Here is a 22449-nt window from a genome sequence, read left to right as displayed (position 1 = left end):
TCAATTTGTGTTAATATATTACATTTGATTGTAACAGATTTTCAATAGAGATTTGAATTATAATATATGGCTATATTGAATTTTGAATAGATATTGAAATTGTAACAGATTTTTATAGGAATTTATAGATAGAAAGCAGAAATTGTAATAGAAATTTAAATGGAAGCCTGCAATTGTAATAGATTTTTATAGAAACTTAAAAATAGAAATCTGAAATTATAATAGATTATTATAGAAACTTAAAAATAGAAATCTGAAGTTATAATAGATTTTTATAGAAATTTCAATAGAATTTTGAATAGAAATTTAAATAGAAACAGAAATTTTTAAACAGAAATAGAAATTTAAGTACAAAATTACATAGAAATTCGAACAGAAATCTGACTGGAAATTTAAATGAATTTTTATGAAACTAGACTAATAAATAAAACTCTAGTACCATGTAATTTAAAAACAGACGTTCAGGTACACCATCTTGGACACCACGCACCATCGGATTTCGCGTCGAACGATTCGGTTGCCCGGAAATCACGCGACTCGTGGTTGCACGAATAAGAAAAGTAACTGCACTGTAAACTATGCGATCACTGTAACCAGAATCTACGAGGAAACAATCGGAAATTCGTCGTCTCCCGAGAAACGGAGACTTTTACGTAGATGTGGCGGTATTCCGCGCGGTTCGTTAAGCGCCGCGAAAAGGTTGCACAATTCCGCGGTCGATGCGTTTCCTCGTCGAAATGACAGAAACCGCCAGGAAACGTACGAACGCGAGTTATTCTGCCGCTTTCCAAGGTTCTTACGTCACTTTCTATCTTCCCGTAGCCGTGGATATCACACAGCGCCGCGGAAGATTTATTAATCCGCGTCCACTGGACAAGTCTGCCAATTACTGTGCCCAATTAAAAAGACGTCCGAACCTTTCGACAAATTAAACCATTCTTTTTTTCAGCTGTAGTTTCTGAAACAATTAAATTTGTTGTCGATGCCTTTTATGCAAGCACGATTTTTTTTTGTAATATATGAAATTAAATATGATATTATATGTACTGTAAAATGTAATATAAAAAATAAGGTATGCTATAAAATATAGTATAAAAAATAATATATACTATAGAATATAGTATAAAATTTAGTGTAAAAGATAATATATATATATATATATATATATATATATATATATATATATATATATATTATTATATTATTATATTATATATATGTAATATATAATAATATAATATAATATAAAATAATATATAATATATAGTATATATAATATAATATAATATATACTATAAAATATAATATATATTATAGAATATAGTATAAAAAATAATATACACTATAGAATATAAAATATAAAATATAGTATAGTATAGTATAGTATAGTATATATAAAATATATAGTATAAAATATAATATACACTATAAAATTATACTATGAAATACACTATAAAATATAACATATAATATAAAATATAGCGCATAATATAAAATATAACATATAATATAGAATATAATAAATATTATATGAACGCAATAATTGACCACGCGTACCTCGTCACCGTCATCTCGAAAATACATTTTCGCGTGATGGCGTTGACCGGCGTTCACGGGGAAGTACAGAACGTCCGACTTCTTGGCATAATTTTCGCAGGCGCACCGCAGTTAGACGGAACGGGGAACGGGGCGGCGCGGATAGGCGAGGAGGAAGCAGAGTTCGCGGAGGAGCGGCTCGGACACGTATCGCCGTGAGACTGCCGTATTAAGAACAGATAAGTAGGTGCTTCGGTATTCGGGTCCGGGGAAGAGAAAGGATGCAATTAAGTGCCCGCGCCTATCTTCCTCGGTGAAAGCCAGCCAAGCGAATGAAGATGCGGGGAGATGCGCTCACCCTTTCGGAGATTAATGCCCCTTTCACGGCACGGAGCGGCGCGGCGTGCCGGAGCGAACCGGGTCATTCAACTGGCGCATTGTGCAAGTTTCGGTGCAACTGTTCGCCGCCTGTCCCTCCATCCCCGCGATTGGTAATTGCTTTCGAATGCGTTCCAGACGCCGATACTAACGACGACCGTCTCGCGCCCCCTCGCGAAAATCATAGCCGGCCCGTGACCGAGTTCAACGAGGATCGAACAACGTCCCGGCGATTTTCGTTAAACGAGTTTTCGTTATAAGTCTAATTACGATGAATTTCTATTTGAAATTCAAGTGCGTTGGATTTTTATTAGAAATTCAATTGCGATGCATTTCCATTATAGATTCAATTGAAATGAATTTCCATTATAAACTCAATTGGATTGGATTTAAATTATAAATTTAATTGGAATGAATTTCCATTATGAATTCAATTGCGATGCATTTCCATTATAGATTTAATTGGAATGAATTTCCATTATAAATTCAATTGGATTGGATTTCCATTATAAATTCAATTGCAATGGATTTCCATTATAAATTCAATTAGAATGAATTTCCATTATAAATTCAATTGCGATGCATTTCCATTATAAATTCAATTACGATGAATTTCCATTATAAATTCAATTGCGATGCATTTCCATTATAAATTCAATTACGGTGAATTTCCATTATAAATTCAATTGCGATGAATTTCCATTATAAATTCAATTTCTAGGAATTTCCATTATAAATTCAATTCCAATGGAATTTCATGATAAATTCAATTACAATGAATTTCTGCTCTAAATTCAATTACGATGAATTTGAATTAAAACGTTGAATCCGTAACATATTTCTCATAGAAAATTACGTTTCATTAGAATCATTAGAATCATCGCTCTCGAGGTAATTTAATTACATATGTCCGGAGGAAACTCTGCGCGTGGTCAGCGCGATGAACAAAACGATGGAAACAAAAAGCTCGTGAGAAAGCGCGTGCGGCGGGAATAATGAAGGAGCGTATCGCAATGAAATTGCACAACAAACGATTGTTAACGTGTCACGAACGACACGCGATCCATCCACGGGATCGCCGGAACGTCGGCTGTCACCGCGCGAACTATTAATCCCCGCGCGATTACGTCTTTGGGAATTTTCGAGCTGTGATCCGCGATCCCAGTAATTAAATTGTCGGCGGTTCTATTGATTACTCATCGTTCGCAATTAATATTTGCCGAGTTTCTAATAATTAGAACATGATCCGGAACCGAATCGCCTCTACTAATTAACCGATTCGGCGTTGCGCCGCTTCGAGCCGTATTACACGCATTACAATCGGACACACAGCTGTTTAATTATTTCCTCGGCACGGATCTATATAAATCGTACGGATTTTCATTGCTATTAATCGCATCTTCCGCCGTGCATAATACACATTTCACCTAATTGATCTCGCCGTTAACGCGGACGCGTTTATCATTCGTTCGCCGCAATAGCTGTCGAACTATCGAGCACAATTAACATTAACAAGACAATCGATAAGTGAAACAACAACGGAACGACGATCAAAACACCCGGAGGGACGCAGACTGCGAAGCATTTGTCAAATTCGCGGGTAAATCTACCGAGCGAAATATTCGTTTCACCGTTAATTGCTCTCATCGATAAATTGAAAACGGTTTTCATTGGATATGAAAATGATATTCGAAACAGCACCGGGGAACATTTTACAACGAAACACTTAGAATGGATTTCCACGGGAATTAATCGGACAATTCTTTGTTCGTATTAATTAGTCGATCGGGCGTCGCGAAATTATTTCAATTATGATCGGACCACGCTCGACTCGCAGATTCCGTGACGAAAGCGAATATAATATTAATTTCACCGTTAATTGCATCGGTCAATCGAGAACGATATTACGAAATATTAAAATTACGTTGCAAATTGCATCGAGAATAATTTACAACTTGCGAACTTCGAATTTATTGGTCGAATTCGGATTGTGAAATTATTCGGGTAATAATGCGAGTCATTTTCGAGTGTTCTGGTTTACTTAATTTTATAATTCCCGTCGAAATTGATGGCACTTTTGCAATGTTCTCAGATAATTTGAAAAGTTTTGATATATTTTACACGTTTTCCATATTGCATATATTTTATATACTACGTATTCTCGACGTATATTGCAAATTTTTTATATATTTTGATATATTTTGCATATTTTTGATATATTTTATATATTTTGATATATTTTGCATATTTTTTGTGAAATTATTCGAGTAATAATGCGAATAATTTTCGAGTATTCTGGTTTACTTAATTTTATAATTCCCGACGAAATTGATGGCACTTTTGCAATGTTTTGAGATATTCTGCAAAGTTTTGATATATTTTACACGTTTTGCATATTGCATATATTTTATATACTGCATATTCTTGACATAAATTGCAAATTTTTGATATATTTTATATAATTTTGATATATTTCGCATATTTTTGATATATTTTATATAATTTTGATATATTTCGCATATTTTTGATATATATCTTGCACATTCCTGATATACCTTGCATATTGTTGATATATTCCATTTTCGACGCACCTTGCAAATAATCCTAAAAAACTATCCGCCTATAGATCGTCTGTCCAACGACGTCCATCGCGGAGTTGCACTCGAACATCGCGCGCCGTTAATTTCTCCGGATATTTATGGACTAGAAATGCGTAAAGATCCGCAGCTCGTAGACGAGCGCGCGACGTCCGTGTAATAAATTCAGGAGAGGAAGAATCGCTAATCTCAGCCATCGATTGCAAGATTAAGCTGCACGTGTACGCGGACACGTGTGGGTGTAACGAATGGCTTACAATCGCGTGCCTCCGTAGTCGCTGAAGTTTTCCCCGTACTCTTTCGTTCCGCGCATTGTCGTCGAGGAACAACGCATCGATGTATGCGCATATCTGTGTACACACGTTGGTGCATCTATGGAATTCGCGCGATAACGTGCATGTTCTTCCTCCTCCAACGACGACGACGACGACGACGACGATGGGTCGGATCGGCTCTCAGAGACGACGAGGATGCCGGTCGCGTCGCAACCTTGGCAACTTTCACGTGAGAACGCGTTGCCCAATCCGTGGATTCGACCCTGAGGAACAGGCGACCGGTTCCCGGAACAAGCGTCAAACTTGTTCTCCAATGTCATTACGAATTGTGCAACAACCGGCATCCAGCCGCTAACAGATCCTTGGCTCGCGTTTCGAGACGTAAACGGAGATGTACGGGGCGGAGATCGAGGATGTTTATTGAGAAAATATTTGAGACGCTGCTAGAAGCCTTTTCTAGCGGCTTCGGCGATTATGTAATCGTGGGAGACATTGTAGAATTGTCGAAAAAGAAACGCTTTTCTAATACATTTTGATGCTTCTTGGGTTTCTGGCTGATTTGATTTGAAATCAGAAAATAGATAATTATTTGAAACGATTTTAATGCTTCAAATGCTTCAATTGTTTGTCAATTGAAATCAATTCTTGTTAAATAATTCGAATCACTTTTTATTTCAATTATTTGCTTGAATAAAATAAGTAACTTGACATTGATTTGAGTTAATTGGAGAACTGAGGTTAATAATAATTGATCAGGATTCGTGAATTCATTGGAATTGAAATTACTAATTGTAAGAATTGATTCGAATTCTTGAATTAATTGAGTCTGAAATTGCTACGAATTAATAAGAATTCTTGAATTGATTGGAATTGAAATTAATATGAATTGGAGCTGAGATTAATATGAATTAATGAAATTTCTTGGATTAATTAGAACTAAGATTAATAATAATTATAATTAAATTTATCATAAATAACTATAATCGATAAAAAATGCTTAACGTATAAACGCGTGTTCGAACATCCAAGTATCCGTTAATATTTGCTCGCGGATGGAAAGATCGCGGCGAAACTTTCTGCGCAGGCATTTCACTATCTAGAATCCCCGACTCCGTAACCGCACTATTAAAAACTTCGCGGCGTCTTCATCTGTTGCAGAAAAATCACTACGTGAAAGTTCCGCGCGTGTCGATCAATTTTACTACTTTCACCGAGTCGCGATGCGCCGGATCCGAGGATGATATCCACGGAAAAATAGAACCGTGCACTGGCATCGGTCACGGAACAGCGGACGCGGAATTTTCGACAGAAACGATTCTATCTACTTATTCGAATAATTCTTTATTCGATCGTGAACCTAGTTTCGAACTTAAAATATTTTATTTGTTCGAAAGAGTGTAAAAATTTATTCGCAGGGTTATATTCGATTCGTTACTCGAATACAAATTTTCTTCGAGGAATTTATTCGAAAGACGAGTCCGAATGATATTTGAACAAATTTGAAAGATCGGTCGAATACAATTTTTTGAAATTCGGATGATGAAAGACACGGGTGAAATATTATAAAGTTCGAAACATTTATTCGAATAAAGATTAAAGAATTCGAAAGGTTCGATTCGAATAGAATTGTAAGAAATTCGAATGATTCAATTCGAATAGAATTGTAAGAAATTCGAATAGAATTGCCAAAAAATTCGAATGATTCGATTCGAATAAAATCGTAAGAAATTCGAATAGAATTGCCAAAAAATTCGAATGATTCGATTCGAATAAAATCGTAAGAAATTCGAATGATTCGATTCGAATAGAATTGCCAAAAGAATTCGAATGATTCGATTCGAATAAAATCGTAAGAAATTCGAATGATTCGATTCGAATAGAATTGCCAAAAGAATTCGAATGATTCGATTCGAATAGAATCGTAAAAAGATCGAAGGAACAATACGAATAAAATTCCAAAAAATTCGGAAGATATATTCGATTAAAATTTAGTTCGAATCGCGTCCGAACTGCGTTCGCACTTGTTCGCTGAGCGCAGCGCGAACCAGAAACGAAACCGAAGGGCCGGTCGATCGGATTTCAGAGAGGGTTTTTCGTTTGGCAAGTGGCTTTCTGTAAACGCGACCGTGTTTTTACGGCATTGTAAATCGAAACGTCAATAGCGTGCGAGAGCGTGTCTCGCAACGGAGAGACACGCGTTTCACACAGCGTCATTATTAATTGAGTTTACACAGGGCCCACGCTGTCCGCGTTGGTCGCGCGCGCGCGCGCGCGCCCGCGTGTCGCAGGAATGCGCAATGTTTCATGCTGGAAACGCGTATTTTCGCTGTTCACGTTTACGGCTTGTTTCCGTGTAATCGTTTTATTGGATTTGTGTCAAGGCTATGAAAAGCATCGGGACCGGGGGATCCGGCTATCATTTATTAACGAAACGTAATCGGGTTGTTTAAAACGCGGCTGCCGCGTTTCCGTTGCACGCGCGCAATTAGGCCTGGTTAATTAATGAGACAGTTCGCCGGCAGAGAGACACCGACAGCTACACGCAACGACATCTGAAGATTCAGGATGTCCCGCAAAAATTTAACCATCCAAACAGCTCCGAAGAAATCCGAGTTGTCTTTTTGCGAATTAAAAACAGCTGTTTCCTGTCCGAACTGCGAAATCTCTGCGACTATTCGAATTTTCTTAAACTTATTTCTTGAAATTTTCAATTTTTCGGAATTACTAATATATATATTTCTAATTTATAAATAATGTAAACTGCTAAAAGAACATCTCCGAACCATTCTTTATGTTTTACAATCGAGAAAACTCGGACACCTTTCGAAGAATTCGCCTATCAAACGTTCCATTTAATACACGCAAATCTTGCGAATTTCCTGTAAAATTTACCAACGAATAAATAATAATAAATATTGCAAAAGACTCGTTCCAAATAATAAAATATTTGATTCTACGCTTACATTACGTTCGAGTTGCTGAAAGGCGTAAAGCGATCTGAGAAAATGCTCCCAGGTTAACGCTCGCAAATGCAGGTGGTCGCCAATGACAAGCAACCGTCTCGACATTAAATAAACAAATGAACAGGTCAAGAACGAGTTTCTGGAGGAGGCGAGGAGCTGCTGTGGCGACACGCGCGAAGAAAACTGCGCCGGTGTTGCCCCGTGGAATAACGTCGAAAGGAAGGACAATATACACAGCGTAATGAATGGCCGTGTTACGTTAACGGACTGAAAAAGTGATGCTGCGAGCGTCCTGCGCTTTCTCTCTTTCCTCTCTCTGTTCCCTCTTTTACTCCATTTCTCTCTCTATTTCTCTCTTTCTCTCTATTCCTCGCGATCTCTGTCTTTCTGTCTCTCTTTTTCTTTCCCTTTCTATTTTCCATGCCACTCCGCTTTTTTATCTTTCTATTTCTCCTCTCTATTTTCTATTGTTCTCTATTTCTCTCTATTTTCTATTGTTTTATATTTTTCTCTATTTTCTATTGTTCTCTATTTCTCTCTATTTTCTATTGTTTTATATTTTTCTCTATTTTCTATTGTTTTATATTTTTCTCTATTTTCTATTGTTTTATATTTTTCTCTATTTTCTATTGTTCTCTATTTCTCTCTATTTCCTATTGTTTTCTACTTTTCTCTATTTCTGACTGTTTCTCACTCTCTCTCTCTCTCTTTCTTTCTTTCTTTGATGGCTACTTCCTCTCTCTTTCTATTTTCTATTTTCTGTGCTTCCTCTCTCTTTCTATTTTCTATTTTCTGTGTATTCTCTCTCTTTCTATTTTCTATGTCTCCCTGTTTTCTATCTTTCGCTATTTTCTATGTCTCCCTGTTTTCTATCTCTCGCTATTTTCTCTCTCTATTTTCTATCGCTCTCTATTCCTTCCTATCTCTGACTGTCTTTCTGTCTCTCTCTCTTTCTCTTTCTTTCTCTGTCCGACTATTTTCTACGTCTCTCTATTTTCTACCCGCCTCTATTTTTTATTTCTCCCTGCCTTTTATCCCTCCTTACTTCCTCTGTCTATTTTTTATCGGTCTCTAAATCTGTTCGTCTCTCTATCCCTGTTTCTCTCCGTCTCCCTTTCTCCGCCTCTCTTCCCTTGGAAGCAGGTCCGGATGGAGAACGTAAGAACGAAAGTCGGAGAAACGTCCGCGATAAAGCTCGAGATAAAAACTTAAGCCGCGATTCATCGCGGGAGGATTTAAGCAGGCGTTACGGAGAACGCTCGACGATTCCTGTTTCCGTGGTTTTCAACTTTCGAATAACTCGCGGAGATTAGAGGCGGCGACTCAAAGCGAAATGAATAATTAAGCTTCCAAATTAATCCAAGTGGCTCCCTGCATACTCGACCGTCCTCTTCTTCCCGATGGATGTAAGCCCCATCCTCCTCATCCTTCTCATCTCTCTCTCTCTCTCTCTCTCTCTCTCTATATATATATATATATATATATATATATATATATATATATATATATATATATATCCCTTTAGAACCGACGAGTGTCTTATGGTTTTTGATTTCGAGCCGAGGTACACGGTTGTCGCCGGGTAATTTGAATCTCGTAGCAGCCGCGGAACGCCGCGCCGCGCCGCGACCACAGAGATTGAAATGTAAATGCCACTTCGTTCGGGACCGCGGAATAATTACGGTACAATCGCAGAATTCTCGGCCCGGCTTCTGTTAAACAGAAAAGTGGAAAAGTTTCGGTGTCCGCGGAATGATTTGTTTGATACCCCGCCCGCGCGGCGTGGCGCGGTGCACCGTCATTTTAGAGAAGTCTTTTCAGAAAAAGTTTCTTTGCGAATGCCACACTTTGTAAAGGTCATTTTGTAGAAGCCATTTTATGAAAGTCATTTCGAAGAAGTCATTTTACAAAATTCTTTTTGATAAAGTCATTTTTATAGAAGCCACTTTGTGAAAGACATTTTACAAAAGCCATTTTATAAAAGCCTTTTTGAAAAAGTCATTTTATGAAAGGCGTTTTACAGAAACCATTCTATGAAAGGCATTTTACAAAAGCCATTTTATAAAAGCCATTTTGAAAAAGTCATTTTATGAAAGGCGTTTTACAGAAACCATTCTATGAAAGGCATTTTACAAAAGACATTTTATAAAAGTCATTTTAAAACAGTCATTCTATGAAAGACATTTTACAAAAGTCACTTCATGAGAGACATTTTACAAAAGCCATTTTATAGAAATCATTTCGCAAGAATCATTTGATAAAAATCATTTTAAAAAAGTCACTTCAAACAAATTATTCCATACGAATCATTTTATAACATAAATATAATTAATATATAATAATTGTATATTAAGTTAGATTATATTTTTCGTCTCGGGTGCGTCAGTTTCGCGGACCACGTGCTCGCGGATACTTCGACAGGAATATTATCAGGACACTCTGATACGTACTTCAAAGATTCTACGCAGCCCGGCTGGAATCCGGGAAGTCCCGAGTAGCCAATCAGTGAAATGAAAAGTCAATACAGATCCTAGATAATGGCGGAGGTAAACACGGCGAACGAGGACAAAGTTTCCCAAGCCGCGGCAATCACGAAATAACGGTCAAGGAGGAAGTAAGAGAAAATTACAGTTGATTGCCTTCGCGGCAAAGCGGCCGGAAACTTCTGCGAAACGGGCCGAGGCACAAAGAACAGTCTTTGTCGCTTTCGAAAAACTCGCGAGACACGGAATTCCGGTTGAGAAAAGTGCGTTCACCGAAAATATCCATCGATCACCGTCGAATGTACGTCGATGTGACACAGCTGTTCGGATAATCGAATTGTTCGGACAGCTTCGATTAATTCTTTTTTTATTTTATTGCAGGGCGATGAAGAATAGTAATTTACATTTGTAGTTCACGTTTCGACGCTTATTTTTAATTGCAGGTAGACTGCGGAATTTCGTGCGAAATATTAATTGTCTGGGAATTTCCAAGACAAAAGTTGTCTGCGCATTTGCAACCTTGTTTTTAAATTCTTTGAACATTCTCATTGTTTCGTGTTCGATCTATTAATTTTTTTCGTAAATGCAAGAAACTCTCAGGCTAATTATATGCATTCGTGAACATTGATTCGAAACATTTCTCGAATCGAATTTGGTTCGAAGAATTCATTCGAAATATTACTCGAAATATTATTCGAATAAGAAATTATTCGAATTATTCCTCGACTAAACTTTGAATCGAATAATAAAATCTTATTCGAAATATTCCTCGAATAAAATTTGATTCGACGAATTTATTCGAAATATTACTCAAAATATTACTCAATATTATTCGAATAAGAGTTTATTCGAATTAATCCTCGACTAAACTTTGAATCGAATAATAAGAGCTTATTCGAACTATTCCTCGACTAAACTTTGAATCGAATAATAAAATCTTATTCGAAATATTGCTCGACTAAAGTTTGAATCGAATAAAATTTGATTCGACGAATTTATTCGAAACATTCGTCGCCTAAAATTTGTGTCGAATCAAACGTAATTCGAAACGTTTCTCGACGGAAGTTTTAATCGAAAAATCGACTCGAAATATTCTCAAATCAATTCTTCACGGTCGAGAAATATTTCGGACAAATTCTTGGAAGAAAATATCATTCTAAAAACGTTTCGAATAAGATTGCACTCAAGATCAATATTTCGAATAAATCGACGGCAACGAATCGTTCGCGATAGCAGCGTCCGACGACCGCAATAATTTGACCTTTGTAAGAAGATAAAAAATGACCCGCCGAGATCCAGAGAAGGCGGTAACGCGACTCGACGAATTCGCAGCAAGACCAAATTCGTATTCGCGAGTTAAATTCGAAAGTTATCTAAAGCGGACTAATTTGCACCGTTACCTGGCCGCGGTTGTTCGCCGGTGCTGCATACGTCAAGCAATGATTCCGCGGTTACCAGTGGGTCACGGCAGGAGCAAGCAAGTCTGGCTCGGGAACCAGTTTCGAAACACGCTCACTTGGCCCGAATTCTCGCGAGAAATGCCCTCCGCTCTCTCTTACCGCCGAAATAATAACAATAATAATTCCCGAGGAACTTCATTGCGCTCTGTATAATGTATATTATACGACGGAATAAGCGAGCTTCGGCTTAATTATGCTGTTACATCATCCGAGACCAACGGTGGGAGGGAGAGGGGGAGAGAGAGAAAGATAAAGATAGATAGAGATAGATAGAGAAAGATGAAGAAAGATAAAGAAAGATAAAGAAAGATAAAGAAAGCAAAGAGAGCAAAGAGAACAAAGAGAGCAAAGAGAATAAAGAGAATAAAGAGAGAAAAGAGAGCAGAAAGAGCAAAAAGAGTAAAAAGAGCAAGAGAGCAAAGAGAGCAAAAAGAGCTAAAAGAGCAAAGAGAATAATGAAAATAAAGAGAGCAAAGAGAGCAAAAGAGAGCAAAAGAGAGCAAAGAGAGCTAAGAGAATAAAGAGAGCAGATAGAGCAAAGAGAGCAAAGAGAACAAAAAGAGCAAGGAGAGCAAAGAGAGCAAAGAGAGCAAAGAGAATAAAGAGAGCAGAGAGAGCAAAGAGAGCAAAGAGAGCAAAAAGAGCAAAGAAAGCAAAAAGAGCACAAAGAGAGCAAAAAGAGCAAAAAGAATAAAGAGAGCAAAGAGAACAAAGAAAACGAAGAGAGCAAAGAGAGCAAAGAGATCAAAGGGGGCAAAGAGAGCAAAAAGATCAAAGGGAGCAAAGAGAGAGCAAAGAGAGCAAAAAGAATAAAGAGAGCAAAGAGAGCAAAGAAAGAAAGGAAAAGAGAAAAATAGAGAGTAAGAGAGAATTACGATCTCGTTATTATTTTATTTACCGGTCGATGTTTCGCATCGCTCCGTTTCGAGCCCCTTGCTCCCACGGCTTAAGGAAACATTTTTATCGAAGTGGAAATTATCCGCGAACGCTTATCTTATCGCTGGATGAATATAACGGCGCTTCTTCGCGAAATGTAAAATGCAAATGTAAATGTTTGCACGGAAAATGACGTCGTTATTGTTAAGTCTTTTCCTTTTTCGTTTCTCTTATCTGTTTTTAAAACACGGTGCATCGTTCATTGACTATATTTATTATATTATATTTACTATATGTATTGCATTATATTTACTATATTTATTACATTATATTTACTATATGTATTGCATTATATTTACTATATTTATTACATTATATTTACTATATTTATTACAATTCTTCTAATTCTGAATTGTTCCAAGATGAAATTTTACTCGGATAAATCGTTGTCTGGATGAATTCTTCTTCGACTGAATATTTATTCCAAATAAAATTCACGATCAAATCTTATTCGGACAAACAGACTTATCTGGATAAATTTGTCTTCGATCCAATATTCGATAATATCGAATAAATTTGTCTTCGATTCCGATGTTTCTTCGACAAACGTCGAATACAATTCTCGATTCCTTAATCCTTATCTCTTATCCACCGTCAATTTTGTCCAATTACTCCGATGCACGTTGCACGGTGGATCGCATGTGACATAATGAAGCGACCAATTTTCTGTTATCGCTCGATCATTATGCGTTTATGGCGTGAGCAAAATTTGCTCGAGGTGTAATCAAACTTTTATATTAATAGGAAAGAAACATCGTGAACACTGACGATATTGTTCGCTCGGCGACTTCTTCGGCTCGCTGAAATATCACGCATGGAAAGTTTTCCGTGTCAAATCGGATTGTTGCACCGAGTGTTACGACCCGGCACGACAACAACTGGTCATGTGTAACGAACCTGATTATAATAATCACTGGAAAACCGGATTTTATGCATTTATTACAAGAGTGAGTGAGGCGAAATAAAAATAATGTAATGAACTAAATTAATAAATATATATTTATAATTTATACATATTAATATAATATAGTATTATATAATATAAGAAATATATAATAATTATATTATATAATAAATATAATATAATATAAAATTATATAATAATATTAATATATTATTTTATTATATAATAATAAATATATTATATTCTATAATATATAATATTATATAATATTATATATACAAAATATATATAAATTATACAATATATATATATTATTGTCTGTTTCTAGAAAATATATTCGATGAAAATCGAATCTGCGTGAGACCGGCGCGCGGTCTAAAAATAACGATGACGATTATTTACAACGAGAAACAATCTGGAAGGCATTAAACCAGTAGAATACGTACATCACCGTGCACAACTCGGTCCGCGCCTATCTTTGTATCTCCATCCTGACCTTTTTTCGAACCGCCTGCAATAACACGAAGTCGCACACGAGTGCACGATGCAATTACGAAATGACTGTTGCGAAGATAAAAGCAATTATACTTAATCTGCATGTTCAAGAATTGATTCATCGAAGGAAACATGGCTCGAGATAGACTTAAAATATATTACGAAGATAACATTCTTTATAAAGAACGAGTATATCTGAAGACAACAATGTGACACATATCTCTCCAAAACAATGCAAACAGTCAAAAAGTGAATATTTAGAAGCCTTCACTTTAGTTCTAAATCCTCGGAATCACTATTGAAAATTTATCTGCACAACTCGCATATGCTTGAATAATCAAACAAAACCCAAATTAAAAGATCTATAGATCTCTGAATCAGTTTTAATCTCTCTCGATAGATCCTTCGAAAACCTAATAAAACGAATTCGAAAACCCAAAATCCATCGCGTAGAAACCCAAAATCTCACTTCCAAATCCTCGGGATCACTATTATAATTAAATCTGCACAACTCACATATGCTTGAATCATCAAACAGAACACAAATTAAAAGACCTATAGACGTACAAATCAATTTCAATCGATAGATCTCTCGAAAACCCAACGAAACGCTCACAAACACCCAAAATCCATCGCAAAGAAACCCGAAACCTCACTTCCAAATCCTCTGAATCACTGTCCCAAATAAATCCAGAAAATTCACACGTTCTGAAATCATCGAGCAAACCACGAACAATAGATCCAAGACGTGGAAAGTCCGTTCCACGGAACAGATCCCAGTAAAACCCAACGAAACGCTCACAAACACCCAAAATCCATCGCAAAGAAACCGAAAAACTCTCTTCCAAATCCTCTGAATCACTGTTCCGAATAAATCCAGAAAATTCACACGTTCTAAAATCATCGAGCAGACCACGAACAATAGATCCAAGACGTGGAAAGTCCGTTCCACGGAACAGATTCCCAGTAAAACCCAACGAAACGCTCACAAACACCCAAAATCCATCGCGAAGAAACCCAAAACCTCACTTCCAAATCCTCTGAATCACTGTCCCGAATAAATCTAGAAAATTCACACGTTCTAAAATCATCGAGCAAACCACGAACAATAGATCCAAGACGTGGAAAGTCCGTTCCACGGAACAGATTCCCAGAAAAACCCAACGAAACGCTCACAAACACCCAAAATCCATCGGAAAGAAACCCAAAACCTCACTTCCAAATCCTCTGAATCACTGTTCCGAATAAATCCAGAAAATTCACACGTTCTAAAATCAACGAGCAGACCACGAACAATAGATCCAAGACGTGGAAAGTCCGTTCCACGGAACAGATCCCAGTAAAACCCATCGAAACGCTCACAAACACCCAAAATCCATCGCAAAGAAACCGAAAAACTCTCTTCCAAATCCTCTGAATCACTGTTCCGAATAAATCCAGAAAATTCACACGTTCTGAAATCATCGTGCAGACCACGAACAATAGATCCAAGACGTGGAAAGTCCGTTCCACGGAACAGATTCCCAGAAAAACCCAACGAAACGCTCACAAACACCCAAAATCCATCGCGAAGAAACCCAAAACCTCACTTCCAAATCCTCTGAATCACTGTTCCGAATAAATCCAGAAAATTCACACGTTCTAAAATCATCGAGCAGACCACGAACAATGGATCCAAGACGTGGAAAGTCCGTTCCACGGAACAGATTCCCGGGGAAACCCAACGAAACGAGCCTCGTCCCGCGCGAAAGAGCCGACGTTTAAACCGTCCTCGGTGGCGGTTCGATCGCGCGGAATCGATCCCGTTGTGTTTCGAGGGAACAAAGGGGGCCTGCCGACCGAATCCGCGGGACACAGTATTAATCAATCAGAGCCGGACGGGCTGACAAAAACAGAGACACGATATTCTACATGCGTCCAGGGAGAGTGGCACGACGGGATTGATGACGGCCGCGGCGAAGTTTCCAGGGGGGAACGACCGTGCACGGAGAACGGGTCTCCCTGGACGGAGGGGCCCGAGGGAGCCCGGGGCGCCCTCGTGGGAGCCAGCTGGTAACCCAATTACGTGATCCGGCCCGCGAGCGGGCCGCTTAGGTAGAAAGTAAGAAAGGTGAGCGCTCACGTGTCGGAGATATCGGACTGGGAACGGCATCCACGGGCCTTGGGGTTCTCGCTTAGGTCAGTTCAGAAGGACTCGTGTCCCGCGACCGTCCCGATCGGCTCTCTCCCTCTCTCTCCCTCTCCCTCTCTCTCGATTAGCTCCGATTTCCTCCGATCAGCACCGATCAGCCGCGCGTTTTCTCCGATCGGCTCCGATCAGCCGCGCGTTTTCTCCGACGAGCTCCGATCAGCCGCGCGTATTCTTCGAGCTGGTTCGCACAAACGGCGCGCGAAATGTACACGGCGCGATCGTGAGTCGCGATCGGGAACACGGTCGCGCGCCCAAGTACGTACGACCGCGACTCCTTCGCTATCTCAGGTGTTCCGAGCGTGCACCGTCTCGGCGAACCCGCTCGGCTCGGCTCGGTTCTCCTCGCCGCAGGTGATTGTCGTCGCGCCGAGCGAATCATAGAAAGGAGAAGTTTCACCGCGTGTTTAGATCGCCGAGCGAAGTCGCGTCGGTCGCCTTTTCGAAGCAGACTTTTCGACTCGGTCGCGATATGCCCGCCGATCCCGAACGCGACGCCACGTGGACACGCGCACGTGATCGGGCTGGCAACTGCTCCGACACCTTTGTGGGATTCCCGATGATAGACTGGCGAGTAAGAATGCTCGTCGTTCGCTGAACTCGGAAGAACATTCTGTTGCTTCATCAATACCAATCGCTGTTTGTTACGTTTATAGTTAATAATAATATGTTAGACATTCGTATGTTGAGATATTTTATATTTAATAATTTATAATTGATAATAATTCGATATTTATTTCAAGACATTTATATTTGATAATAATATAATGGGCATTTATATATATATATATATATATATATATATATATATATATATATATATATATATGTTAAGACATTTGTATTTAATAATAATACATTAGACATTCGTATGTTGAGATATTTTATATTTAATAGTTTATAATTGATAATAATGTATACGACATTTATTTCAAGACATTTATATTTGATAATAACATGTTAAGGCATTTATATTTAATAATAATATATTAGACATTTGCATCAAGATATTTATCTTTAATAGTAATATATTAGAGACATTCTTGTTAAGACAGTTGTATTTCATAACGATATATTAGACATTTATTATATTTCATGATAATATATTAGACATTTGATATCAAGATATTTATTTTTAATAATAATATATTATATTGAATAAAATAAATATTGACTAAATAGCTCACATAAATGTATCTTTACAACCTTAATAATCGTAAATGAAGAAATTAGCGATGTCCACAATATTTGAAGCTTAGTTGTCGAAAGATTTTCACTGATTTTCAATGAATTTTTCCAGTGAACTATAAAAGCGTATAGATCCCGCGTTATTAGCATGATCGTCGAATTATCGATAGGAATTCGGTCTAACCGAGTTATTCGGGCAACGAAAAGCACCAAAACGTTCGTAATTCCGACGCGGAATTAGACGCCAGTGATTTTACTCGGATTATAAAGCAGCCAGACTGCGGGGTCGTCTTTCATTAAGAGAATTAAGAGATGAAAAAGAATTACAGAGGAGTATTACAGAATGATGAAATACGACCGTGATTTATTATCACCGCTGCGACGACTTAATGCCTCCGTAATTGCCGCGCGATTAAAGCCGGGAGGAATCGATGGGATCCGAACACGGAATCCAAGAAAGTACAAAAATGAGCACTTCGTCGTTATTTCTATCAATACTTGCCCAACTGTTGCGTAACGCGACACGTGTTTTTGCCGTCAATCCGACTGTTAAGCGTGAATCTTGATCGTACAGGCGGTATAAAAATGTCTCGGCTATGGATTCTTCACCTTTGAATCAGCGAAGAGCTCTATAAAAAAGTTGCCGCAACTCCAAGATCGAACTTTTCTTTTTAGTACATCGTGTAAGAAATGATAGCAAAGTTTTTTATCGCATTGTATGAAAAATAACAGCAAAGTTTTCATTGCATTGTGTGAAAAATTATTGCGAGGTCCCATTATCGTCCATTATTCCATTATTCGAGGAATCAATTCGAGGAATCAATTCGAGGAATTATTCAAAATGTTATTCGAATGCAATTTTATTCGACGAATTTATTCGAATACAATTATATTCGAGGAATCAATTCGAATGAAATTTTATTCGAATATATTCGAATATATTCGAATGCAATTTTATTCGAAGAATTTATTCGAAATGTTATTCGAATACAATTCTTATTCGAGGAATCAATTCGAATGAAACTTTATTCGACGAATCGATTCGAATAAAAATTTATTCGATCAATGGCCAACACCGTAGTCTACGGACAGTCAAGACACAACATTTTCCCGCTTCAAGTAGAAATAAATGCGGGCCAGTCTCGTAAATGGCAGAATAACGCAACAATATACTTCCGGGAGGATAAAAAGAAATACTCACGGGTAGAACAATGGGTAAATGAGATTCTCTGCAACATAGTAACGGCCGTCCTGGTTTCGCGGGCGAGCGTAGATTTCCTAAAAACCATCGGAATCCGGAAGTTGGCATCGAATTAAATTCTTTCGTCACACAGCTAGACGGCGAATACAATGAAACGAACATTTTTCTTGAAACAATCATAATCATTCGCGTCGACATTAACGCCACGCGATGGATTTAGATTCGTCATTTAAATCACCGTATCCGATTTAACTTTTCGCATTACGATTTATTCGAGCATCGGTCGATACATTATTAATAATTCCAGGGTCGAAAGTTTCCGCCGCGTATTTATCGTAAGTGTGTGGAAAAGTTCAATATTCATGTGTGCAAAATACCGTAGCCCTTGGTTCGAGGGAATAAATTTCAATTTATAATGAAATTTAAATCCCTTTTAGAGGAGCCAGCCGGTATTTCAATATTCTGGAGAGATTAAAAAGAAATTATTGGAAAAACGAAAAAGTCCGTGCAAAATTATATTCTGTTCGGGGGGGTTTTTTTTCTGCTTGTGTTTTCGTTATCAAAAATTTCGAGCGTCACAAATGGAACGGAATCAACTGAAAAGCTTTTTCTCGGGTCACCGGTAAATTGAATAGGCGAGGCTTTATTCGTCGAAAAGCTCCTGCGGAAGGAGATCCACCATTTGAACTATTAACGATTATTTCTCATCGATGGAATTACGGCGAAACCTGGGCTAATTAGAAGAACTGGAATTTCGAAGTAACATCGCGTTGCTCGATTTTTTAATTCTAACCGTGTTGCTCGATTTTTTAATTCTAACCGCGTTGCTCGATTTTCAAATACAAATTACGTTGCTCAATTTTTTACTTTTAGTTAGGTTACTCGATTTTGTACTTCAAGTTAGGCCATTCGATTTTTAAATGCAAATTGTGCTGCTAGATTTTTGAATTCTAATTTTGTTCCTCGATTTTTTAGTACAAATTGTATTCCTAGATTTTTCAATGCAAATTATACAACTGGATTTTAATTACGCAACAAGTGTTATTAGATTTTTGAATTCAATTAGCGTTATTAGATTTTTTAATTCAAACAGTGTTAATCGATTTTCTAATTCAAATTGAATCACCGCATTATTAAATTCGACTTTCGTTCCCATATTTTCGAATCTAAATTCTGTCACTAGTCTCTTTAATTTAAATTGCGCGTTGTTTTAATTCGAATTACGTTTCCGGATGATTGAAAAGCTCTCTCTCCCACCGACAAATTAAACAGACGAGCCCATCTTTCTTTCCGCGAGTCCCCGCAGAAGTTGATTCGCCATTTAGCCTGCCAATAATTATTTCACATCGATGGAATTACGTTATCGAAGCTAATTGGAGGTGCGCGAATACGACGACAGAACAATCGGCTTAATTAATCTAGCGACACGATTATTTGTCGCGTTAGTTATTTCGCCTCTCGGTCGAGAGAGCCGCGCGCGGCCCTCGGCTGCGGCAACGAACTGTAATTTGTAGAAACATTTTCCGCACACTGCGGCAACGTAATCAACATTTTTTCGAAAGAGAGTTGTCCGCTACCTCGCGGCGAGAGCATTTATTGTCATCAGTAGTTTGTGACGTTAACATCTTCTGCACACCGGCGACCACGTAATCGAGGGTTGCTCGAAACTTTTTAGAATGAGAGTTCCCGCTACCTTGCGGCCAGCGCATTTTTTCTCATCAGTAGTCTGCGACGTAAACATTTTCCGGGACATTTGTAAAGGGTGGAAGATGCGTTTCTTCGGCTGATAATTCACGGGAGTCGAAAACGATGTAGCGCAGTACTCTCTCTCTCTCTCTCTCTCTCTCTCTCTCTCTCTCTCTCGCAATTAGGTCATGTCTACGATGCTTTGAAACAAGAATAAGAAGTCAGTGTAAAAGTACTCTAAAAGTATTATGGCACCTGCTGATTTAGTAGAAATTCAGTTTAGGTAATCATTTGTAATTTAATATAATTTAATTCAATTTAATTAAATATTATCTAATTCAATTCAATATAGTTTAATTTATATTAATACAATTCGATAAAATTGAATACATTTGAATACAATTTAATAGGATTGAATATAATTGAATATAATTGAATACAATTGAATACAATTTAATAGGATTGAATAGAATTGAATAGAATTGAATAGAATTGAATAGAATTGAATACAATTGAATACAATTGAATACAATTGAATAGGATTCAATAAAATTGAATAAAATTGAATACAGTTGAATAAAATTGAATAAAATCGAATAACATTGAATAAAATTGAATACAATTGAATACAATTGAATAAAATTGAATACAACTGAATACAATTGAATACAACTGAATACAATTTAATACAACTGAATACAATTGAATACAATCGAATACAATTTAATTCAAACACAATCTAATTGAATTTAACAAAATTTGCCTTCATTTCACCTGATTTGATTACATCGCAATCAATATTAATATAAAAATATCCTAAAAATCGTTAAGTAAATTTCCTAAACATGATACATACGAAACAATAAGTCTACGATCTACAATAGGCATAAAAAGACAGCCGGTGTGGGCTCGAGAAGAGAATTACGCGGGCGGGGGGTTGCTTTTTGTTTCCGGCCTGTTCATATATTTCCTTAAAGCGTGCTCAAAATTAAAATTCCGTCTCCAACCGAGCGCGGCCGGTGTTCGGCCAGCGAAATTCTCGCAGGAATTAATGTTCCATTGTAGATTTTTAATTACGCCCTGCGCCGGGATTTATCGCGACCCCGTTCGCGCTGTGACGCGCACCTGACGCGCTGCGCAAACTTTCGCCGGCCGACTGACAATCGCGCTGCTGCCCCCCCCCCTCTCCCCACAGTCGATCTAGGATTGCATATTCATTCTATAACTCGGAAAGTATATCCGTCCAAAATGGAAAATATATTTGACCTGACTGCGAAAATATTCGTCGAGCGTGAAATGCAGCCGTCCGAACTCGGGAAAACGTTCTATTAAAAAAAATCGCGCCAATTTGTTCCTCCTCGATGTTTTGCGACAGCTGGAGAGTTACTCCTTCCCGAGGATTTCTTCGTTAATTTTTTAACGGTAGCAGCCATTCGAATAAAATATTTCGAATGAATGTTTCGAATATAATTTCATTCGTCTGATGTGTCAAATAAATTGTTCGAATAAAAATGTATTCGAATAATACGTCGAATAAATGCTTCGAGTAAAATACGTGCGACTCTGTTCTCGGTATCGATTAAAAAAGAAAACAAAAGGAAAAAACTCACGAGATAGATTCGCGCTGGAAATCCGTCGAAGGATGCGCGCGAACCGCTGCGTTTTTTTTATGTGTCGCGGCGCGTATCGTCGTCGTCGGCTGGCATAAGTTGTTTAAGTTATTCAACCGGACCCGGCGGAAATTGTTTATGCCAAATTTGCCAAGCATTCGTCGCAGATTGCGGCGATGCAGCGCCGCCACGAGCTTATCGCGCTTCGCGGCGCGTCGCGGCGCGTCGCGTCGCGTCGCTTCGCATCGCGCCGCGCCGTTTCAATTTGATTCGTTTACACGCGAACCGTTCAATCAAAATGTTATCGCCCCGACTCAAGCCGGATTTAATGCAAACAAAGTCCGCCGCTGTGGATCGGATTTTGCTGGCTGGGACTGCCGCAGGAACGAGTGTCGGGCAAAATCGAAACAAGAATCGGAATATGTTCGGACACGCACCGGCGATCCGACGCTCGGCCATTCGGAATTAATACGAGGAGCGTGTAATTATGAATTCGGACCGAACAGACGGGGAGACCCCACCCCGACGGAATCTGACCTGACAATACCA

At 38.1% G+C, this 22449-nt stretch overlaps 1 protein-coding gene across 4 annotated transcripts in view; it reads right to left on the bottom strand.

The window, feature by feature from the left end:
* LOC117221967 (venom dipeptidyl peptidase 4) overlaps positions 1 to 22449 on the bottom strand; it is a 440681-nt gene that overhangs the window by 385095 nt on the left and 33137 nt on the right. Inside the window, exon 1 of one of the 4 annotated variants that reach the window (XM_033473357.2) lies at positions 16150 to 16498. The exons of 2 other annotated variants lie outside the window; for them this stretch is intronic. In XM_033473357.2, the coding sequence (XP_033329248.1) occupies positions 16150 to 16179 (30 nt within the window). In that variant the 5' untranslated portion in view covers positions 16180 to 16498. Of the gene's footprint in view, positions 1 to 439; positions 714 to 16149; positions 16499 to 22449 lie in introns of those variants that run through there. One more of the 4 variants, XM_033473356.2, reaches the window with a different exon arrangement.

This window comes from Megalopta genalis, chromosome 3 (assembly GCF_051020955.1).
Source record: "Megalopta genalis isolate 19385.01 chromosome 3, iyMegGena1_principal, whole genome shotgun sequence".
Lineage (NCBI taxonomy): Eukaryota > Metazoa > Arthropoda > Insecta > Hymenoptera > Halictidae > Megalopta > Megalopta genalis.
This window is presented reverse-complemented; position numbering and strand designations above follow the sequence as displayed.